General features: G+C 40.6%; 1 protein-coding gene across 1 annotated transcript; it reads left to right on the top strand.

Moving 5' to 3' along the window:
* Nucleotides 1-858: 858 nt before the first annotated feature.
* On the top strand, nt 859-8,641 carry PDCD2 (programmed cell death 2). Its single transcript, XM_026669485.2, has 6 exons — nt 859-1,771; nt 4,537-4,779; nt 6,166-6,297; nt 7,132-7,244; nt 7,978-8,094; nt 8,283-8,641. Exons 1-6 carry the CDS (start codon nt 1,477-1,479, stop codon nt 8,439-8,441), a joined length of 1,059 nt encoding a protein of 352 aa, XP_026525270.1. The 5' UTR covers nt 859-1,476; the 3' UTR covers nt 8,442-8,641.
* Nucleotides 8,642-9,020: the final 379 nt, after the last annotated feature.

Raw genomic sequence — 9,020 nt, forward strand, 5'->3', positions numbered from 1 at the left:
TCCAGCTTTTTTACTCCATTTTTGTATTCATCCAGGCGGGTACTTATTCTATTTATTCTTCTAATAGAAGAATAAGTACCCGCCTGGACGAACACAAAAATGGAGTAAAAAAGCTGGAACACACTTCCTCACTAGTCCAACACATGAAAGCAACAGGTCATAGCATCGACTTCAATGGCACCAAAACCCTAGCCACTATAGAAGACCCCAGCTACAGAATTATCAGAGAAGCCATAGAGATTGAAAAAAGACCTGAAAGCATGAATAGAAGAGATGATTCCACCAGACTGTCGATTATTTGGAAGTCTGCACTCACAAACAAAAAAAATCTCCACACCACAAGCCAGGCAAACACCTGGGCATGAACAGATCCCCCGATACCTCCAGCTCAAACACACCCCAACCAGGCACCCAGATGAAACCTACCTTCCTAATAAATGATAGCTGTCCATTTACTCGGAGCCAAGCCGCACTAAAAGCCTCCAATACAGGAACACAATGTTGCCAGCCAATCAAGACAAAAAAAGCCACAAAACAGACAGAAGATAGAAACACCAATCAAGCAGAACACAGCAAACTCCAAGACCAATAAACACAAACCAAGACTCCCAACCAATCAGGAGGAAGAAAAAAACATTCTGGCACAGCAGTAGGCGAGCCCCAAATTTAAAACTGAAACGGCTGTGAAAATCTGACTCACAAGATGAACACAATACAGAAGCCTGATGATGGCAGATGAGATTCTGCCGAAACGTTGCTACAACTTTAAAAGCACAACTATAATGACGTGGGAAAATACCCAAACAAAGCTGGTTCTCTCATATACACATACATACATACATACATATATACAGAGACATATACATACATACATACATAGATACATACATACATACATACATACAGAGAGAGAGAGACGGCTGAGGCGTTCTGGGAGTTGAAGTCCACAAGTCTTAAAGTTGCCAAGTTTGGGGACCTCTGCTCAAGACACAGCAAGAATCCACTCTGCATGAACAGAAGACCGTTTGCTCTCGCAGCGAGAAGAAGACTGTCTTCCTTTCCCCTCCAAAATCTGCTATTCTACCCGAGTTGGAAAAGAGCATCAGAAAAGCCAAATTCTCTTATCGAACTGATTGCGCGATTCCGACCTATGGGACGCGCTATCGTGCTTCAGACTTGATTTGGAAACTGCTCTTCGTCCAGAGCCTTCCTTTATATTCCAAGGCAACTTTACGACCCGTGGACTTCAAGTCCCAGAATTCCTGGGCCAAGCCCGTCCACGGGTCGTAAAATTGTCATCGCTGCCCGCACTTGCTATGTGCTGAACGGGGGAATCCCTGCGAAGCGCAGCGGGACCGGGACGGGACAAAGAAGCCACCGCCCCGCTAGAGGCGCTCGCTCCTCTCGCCGCAAACACGCCCGGCTGCTGACATCTTCCGCCGCTCTCTGGGGGCCGCCGATTGCTTAAAAAAGAAAATGTGCTCGCAACAGGTCGAGTTGGGCTTTGTGGAAGAAGCGGCACCTTGGCGGCTGCGCAGTGACCAGTTCCCTTGCAAGGTCGGCGGCAGGCCGGCTTGGCTGGGCGAGGCCGGCTTGCCGGGGCCCTCCGAGCTGCGATGCGGCGTGTGCGGGCAGCCGTGCGCCTTCCTCTTGCAGCTCTACGCGCCGGTGCAAGAGCGTCCCGAGGCCTTCCACAGGAGCCTCTTCCTCTTCGGCTGCCGCCAGCCTTCCTGCTACCGCCCCGCCGGCCCAGCCCCGGGCAGCCTGAGAGGTGAGGGGGCGCTGCACGTGGGTGGTGGGGATCGTCCTTTGCAAAAGTCCCGCGCGAGAAAGAACGGGGAGGGAGGGTGCGACCCCCGATTGCGACGGCACAGCTCGAGCGTTCCGCGTGTAAGCTGAAGCACCTTCTGCTTGCTCATTTGGGAGTAACTTAACATCCCCAGGGAGTGTGCAGAAGGAAACAGCTGCCCGTCTGCGGGAGTGGCTTGTAAATAGGTGGTAATAACAGATAATCAGAGTCGGAAGGGACCTTGTAGGTCATTTAGTCCAACCCCCTGCCCAAGCGGGAGACCCTACACCATTTCTGACAGATGTGAGTCCAATCTCTTCTTGAAAGTGTCAAGTGATGGTGCTCCCACAACTTCCGAGGGCAAGCTGTTCCATTGGTTGATTGTTCTCACTGTCAGAAGGTTTCTCCTTATTTCCAGGTTAAATCTTTCCTTGTTCAGTTTCCATCCATTATTCCTTGTCTGGCCTACAGGCGCTTTAGAAAATAGCTTGACCCCTTCCTTCCTGTGGCAGCCCCTCAAATATTGGAAGACCGTATCATGTCTCCCCTGGTCCTTCTCTTTACTAGACTAGCCAAGCCCAGTTCCTGTAACCGTTCTTCATATGTTTTAGTTTCCAGTCCCCTAATCATCCTGGTTGCTCTTCTCTGCACTTTTTCTAGAGTCCCAACATCTTTTTTATAATATGGTGACTAAAACTGGATGCAGTACTCTAGGTGTGGTCTTACTAAGTCTTTATAGAGTGGTATTAATACCTCACTTGATCTCGATTGTATCCCTCTGTTAATGCAATTTAGGATTGCATTAGCTTTTTTGGCGGCTGCTGCACACTGCTGGCTCATATTTAGCTAGTTGTCCACCAAGACTCCAAGATCCCTCTCACAGTTACTGCCATTGAACCTGGTTTCACCCAACCTATAATAAAATCAAGTTACTTAAGTTTTCAGGATGCAAAAAGACCTGTTTTGATAAGCCACTTCTCAGAATACTGTACAGAATAACAGAGTTGGATGGGACCTTGGAGGTCTTCTAGTCTAACTTACATCTTCTACCTTCATCCATCTTGTAGCTCAAGTAGGAGATCCTATGGCCCTATTCCATTTCAGACAGGTGGCAATTCAACCTCTTCTGAGAAACCTCCATTGATGGAGCACCCACAAGTTGGGGACTCGCTCTTTCTGTGCTTGGAAATTAATAGCGGACCTTTTATATGCAAAGCATTTGTACCACCCAATTATAGCCCATTTTTCTAATAAAATATGGCTTTTTTTCCTGAACTCCAGTATAGACTATTGATTTAGGTCAATATGAGAAAATTGAAGGAGGCTACTGCAGCTCCTCAGGTACACCAGTGGGTTATCATGATCTTTTTTGAGGTTAATTAATAAACATTTACTAATTCAGGTTTATAGAAATGGGCCCATCCCATTGCAGAGGTGATTCCTAAGCACCCTGAATCATTGATTTTTCTCCCAGAGCTTGCCTTTCCAGAAGTGAATTGTCTGGAACAGAACACAATTCAAGTTACTAAAAGTTAAGCACCCATAAAACTGTTGCCTTGTACTGTTGAGGTATTCCCCGTTAGGAGAATGAGTGCACTCAGGGAAACATAGTGAGAGTGGTGATTAATAACACACAACCAGCACACAGATACCCTGAATAGTAAAATGTAAGTTTTACTTCCTGTAAACGGATAAACAAAGTCCAACAAACAGTCCAAATCATATACAGTTAAAGCAGTTAGTATTCAATACAATCAGTCCAGGGATAATCCAAAAACAAAGTCCAGTATCATAAACAAAGTTCAGTAAACGGAGTTTGCTAACAGTTTGCAAGACTCACAGCAATCCAAGCAGAATGACGATCAGGCAAAAGGCAATAGGGAAATGCAAGAAGAGAGCAAACCAGGTTTCTGGCTCCATCTTATGGCCGTTGGAGGAACCTCAGCCAATCACAATTACAACATTCTCTTAAAGATACAACAGTATTAAATGATTATCCTGGTTTACATATTCCCAACCCAACTGTTAGGTGACTATCATTCCTAACATGTACTAACTACACTGTAGATACCAATATATAAATACTTTAAATAATTGTGTGAAAGTATGTCTTGGTTCAGATACTGAACACCAGAAACAGCAAAAAAGAGCAGTTGATATGTCTATGCAAAGTTTTAAAGGAGTTCGTTGAAGTGCCACCTAGCAACAACTTCATAAAGGAACATGATCACATGGTCTGTGAGCTGCCCAAGCTTTCTGAAGCAGTGGAGCATCCACAACCGGTGTCCTCTGGATTGTTTACTAAAAAGTTTGGCCAGCCCTTCAAAGAATGCACAACTTCCTTCATTCAGCTGGCTCTTTCCAGGTTTTCACTAGCCATGCTACATATCTCGACTTCTGTATGGCCTTGCCAAAAGGATGTACTGAAGATGATTCTGGCTTTGATCAGAGGAAGACAGGAGACAGGGAGAAGTTTCAGGGCAGCACAAAGCACTATGTAAAAATGTAGCAAGAAAGTGAATGAAATATACTATTAGTGTGGCAAAACATTTCATTTATATGCTGCCTATTCTATTCTATATTCTTGACATTTTTTTCTATAGGGACTTCAAGAATTAAACGGGCTTAGAATGCACAAAGATTAATTCCAGGGCATCCCCATGTATTGTTTTGGCACACTGTGGGCAGACTAAACTAGAATTATGTTGTGCTTATTTCTGTTAGATAATTTTTTTTTCTTTTTTAAGTTTTTAGGAATCAGCTTCCAAGAAAGAATGATACTTACTCTTATAATCCACCACCTGAAGAGCCACCTTTGGAAGAGTTACATTCTGTGAATCTGCAGCTAAAATGCGGAGCTATGCTTTGCAGAGTTTGTGGTTGCTTGGGACCCAGCACATGTTCCAAATGTCATAAGGCTCATTATTGTAGCAAAGACCATCAGATCAAAGATTGGAAAGCAGGACATAAGGTATCATGTTTGCAGCCTGGTAGGTAGTTAGAAATACCCTTGAACTGTAAGAGTGCACCAAAATATTATAGAATATAATAAATATAAGAATGTATGTTGGAAGATATCGTCCTTTGATTTGTGTGCATTAGCACTCTAATTATAAGAGAGTTTATTTTCTGTTAGTAGTACTAAATTATTGGAAGTGATTAATAATTTTATATGGCATTGTCCTTTTAATGTTCTCTGGTGGTATCTTTCTTAGAAAAAGCATCGTGTTCTTTTTAAAAAAAAGATTTCGTGGAAAAATAAGGAATCCAGTAATCTACGTGCATAGCTAATGGCTTAGCTGGTGGTTTTATAAATATTGCTTTGTTTAATATGTTTATTTTAAAAAAAAGTAAAAATAGCATTTTTGTTAACTCCAGTTGGCCCTGCCATGCTATAGGGTCCTATTTGCTGCTGCCCCAATTATGCCCTTTGGTTGTTCATTTGGGAGGTTTAGCCAAAATGGTAGTTTGCTTTGAAGCTTTTTGGAAGAATATTCATTTTTTAAAAAGATAAATCCATTGTTGAATTAAATATGTATATGATGGGGCTTTTTTAGGGTTACTTGATTTGGCTCTCTGGACTTGGCTCACACATCATTCTAGGTCAGAAGTCATTTTTAAGGTACAAGGGTCATATATACCATGTCAAAGGCAAATAACCACATTTGGCTTAGCACAGCTCTGAATGTAATCCACATTTGCTATCTAGTGATTTTAAGTTTTTTTGTACAAAGGCATATTTGTGTCAGGAAGAATTGCCCTGATGGATATGGAATAACGCAACGATCTCAAAGTTAAAGGATTTCCTCCCACCACCCACAGCCACCAAGAAACATCATGCTTAATTAAAACATCTATCTCCTAATTCTAACCAAATAAAAGAGCAGAATTGTTGAGTAGAGGAAGAGGAGATTGTTGAACATGGTGTGGACTGACAATTCTGTACATGTCACAGAGGAGGAGACCTAACAGCAGGACTCAGAGAATTGAGAAACAAACAGTTTGGTGGAAAGGATTGACATTTTTAGAGCACAGATTAGATGCCAGCAATGGCAACTTGACAAACATGCTAGAATCAAGTTATTCCCTGTTCTCGTTAACTTCCCTGGGATACAAGTGAGCCTGTAAATGAAAGCACAAAAAATAGCTGAGAGAGGGAATGGAATAGATATGTGAAAATGTCCATTTGAATTTTTGTTTGTTTGTTTAAGGCTGTATCTGTACAGTTAAACTAAAGTACAGTATCGTATACAGTCAATACAATTGAAAATATAGAATGGGGGTTAGAAATTCCTGCCTTTTCTCCGCCCTCTGACAAATGAATATAATAAAATCTAGGAGAAAATAAATGAAGATACTGACTTCTTGTTTTATAGAAGATGTAATTCCGGATCATAAATTTCTGTTCCCCGAGTATGAAATTGTAAGAGAACATGAGGAGTTGGATTCTGTTGCTGTCAATGACACAGAGCAGGAAGATTTAGACAAAAATGAGGACACAACAACAGGTAATCTAGTAAGAAATATGAATGAGTCCATGTTTCAATGCTGTTTAAAAATTTTTATTTTAAATTGAAGGATATCTTAGAGAATGTATAGATCTGCCTTTCAGCTTCCCAATGACAGCTTTTTTCCAAAAAAATTTTTACTTAGACTTTGTTTAAAAGTAAGAGTTAGCCTCAGACATATAAGTATGTTGTGTCAGAACTGTTTTGGAGTGTATATGCTAAAACAGTGATCCCTAACCTTTTTTACGCCGCAGCCCGGTATCCCTAACCTTTTTTATGGCGCGGCCCGGTACCGACATCAGCTGGGCGCCGCCATCTTGTTTTGATGAAAAAGTGCTTCCGGTGAGCTTTCTACCCGGAAAAGCTCACCGGAAGCACTTTTTCATCAAAACAAGATGGCGGCGCCCAGCAAGCCAGCGGCCCGGTAGGACTTGTTCCACGGACCGGTGGTTGGGGACCCCTGTGCTAAAACATCTGATTCATTTTCCTCTCATTTTGACATTGAAAGTATATGCTACTGTAACAGAAACTGTAAAATGGATTTAGCATTGGTTTTAAAAAGTACCACCAAATTCTCCTATCCCAGTTCAGACGAAAAGAGGAAACTCTTGAACATCAATTTGCAGTCTTGCTCTGCACAATGCAGATCTCATTCTCTCCTTTTTTTTTTTTTTTGCAACCTTCTAAGATGGACACAATATTTTTTCATTGTTGATAGGTTTTTAAAGATCAAATTTCATGAATACTTACTCATCCCCGAGAGACCGAGCCAAAACCATCCTTTACAATATTTAAGCATTACAACTTAAACACTTCATGCTTTTCCCCCCCCAGATGAAGCTTCTGAATTATTAGAGATGTCCTTGGAGATGATGGCAAAACATGAAACTCAGGAAGACAGAATTTTTCAAATATTCAAAGAAAGAATATCTTTGGAACCAGAACAGGTGTTTTAAATGTATTATTCATGTCCATTAATGCTTTATACTGATTTATTACTATGTGAATGGGATATGAATAATCCAGCCCAGAATTTTGTCACTTTGAATTCATTTTCTATTTTGTGCTGCCAAAATGTTTAGATGGAGACTAGCAACAAACTAAATCAAAGTTAAGAGTTGGATGTTGGGAACTGAGCCTTTAGTACCGTTCTGCATGGAAATACTAGTAAGACAAAGGCCATATTCACAACATGCTAAATCAATGGTAAGGTTAACAAATGTTTGCATACTATGCCTCATCATTCAACAATATCTTAACCAAGAAAGGAAGTCATGTGAATCATGCACTCTTGGACTGGTTGTCATTTCCATTTGCTGAAATTGGAATCTGAAATCTAAAAAGCCTTTGTTTCAAAGTAAGGCTTTTATAGATAATAGCAGATGCTCCATAATCACATGATTGTTTAGCCATGCACATAGAAGGGTAGAATGCAAGATGGTGATGTGCTTATTAACCCTTTACAATGGCTTAGAAACTGGAACAGGTTTGGAGGAAAACTACTGAGATGATAATCACTTTAGTGGAAGCATGCTTCACACAATCCTGCACCTTTGGTAATTACATAATACATAGAAGATACTTCTGTCAATTGAGAGAAGAATCATCTCTTAGTCCATATGATACATACTATAAAATCTACATAATTTTATTTTCTCAATTCTGGTTCTTGAATTTCAGGTTATCAGATACTGCAGATATGGAGAAGGGCCCATCTGGATTTCAGGATTAAATATTCCTCAGGACACAGATATTCCCAGCTGTCAGTGTGGTAGTAAAAGAATATTTGAATTCCAGGTGTGGATGTTTGGCAAGACTGCACATAAAAGGCCATAAAGCTGTTTTTAACATAATTTCTCTGTTTGCCTACTTTTCTCTTGCATGTTTTAAAAAATTGGTAATACAATACTATACTGAGCTTTCTGGTTATGAAGTGATTTGACCACTTAGTTTTAAAAACTCACATACAATATTTGTCTGTTTAGGTGATGCCACAGCTTCTAGCTCACTTAAATGTCGACAGCCTTGGAGAAAGCATTGATTGGGGAACATTGGCTATCTACACTTGTGCTGTGAATTGTGATCTAGGAAACCACTATGTTGAAGAGTTCATCTGGAAGCAGGATGTTTCCAATTCTGTTTAATTTATGCGTAGCTTAGGCTGTGAGATAATTTCTTCTGAATCATAAAATTTTCTCACCTTTTATGTTCAAGTTGGTAACAATGATTGCCATGAGGCTAGAGAGTTGATTATTTTACTAGAACTTTGAAGTGAAAAAAAAAATCAAATGATAAGCCATGATGTGATAGATTCACTATAATAAAGAATCATGTGATAAATGAATTGTTGTTTCCAATGTTTATTTTCTTCCGCTCATTCCTGAGAGCATTCCCACTGCCACCCTTGGTGAAAGATCTTAAGAGCCTGTCAGAATTTGCTTTAGGAGAATTTGTTCCTGTCCCATAACCATTACCATTGGTTGCTTTGAGGGAGAGAGCCTCGTCACTTATTTTTCATTGTGCTCATTTTGGATGCTGCCTTAGGAATGATTTATATCCTGAAGTAGAATATAAGTAATGGCAATATAGTCCGATTCAAAGAACTAATTACTTTGAAATACAGTATAATTTAATCAACCAGGAAAGCTTTGGCAATGGAATAAAATTAGAAATATGGAATCCAGTGTTTATTCCATTATATAACTATGGAACACTATAGTGGG

The sequence above is a fragment of the Notechis scutatus genome, chromosome 1, assembly GCF_049901735.1.
Source record: "Notechis scutatus isolate UNSWTSFEM ecotype Mainland chromosome 1, rNotScu1.2, whole genome shotgun sequence".
NCBI classification, from domain to species: Eukaryota; Metazoa; Chordata; class Lepidosauria; order Squamata; family Elapidae; genus Notechis; species Notechis scutatus.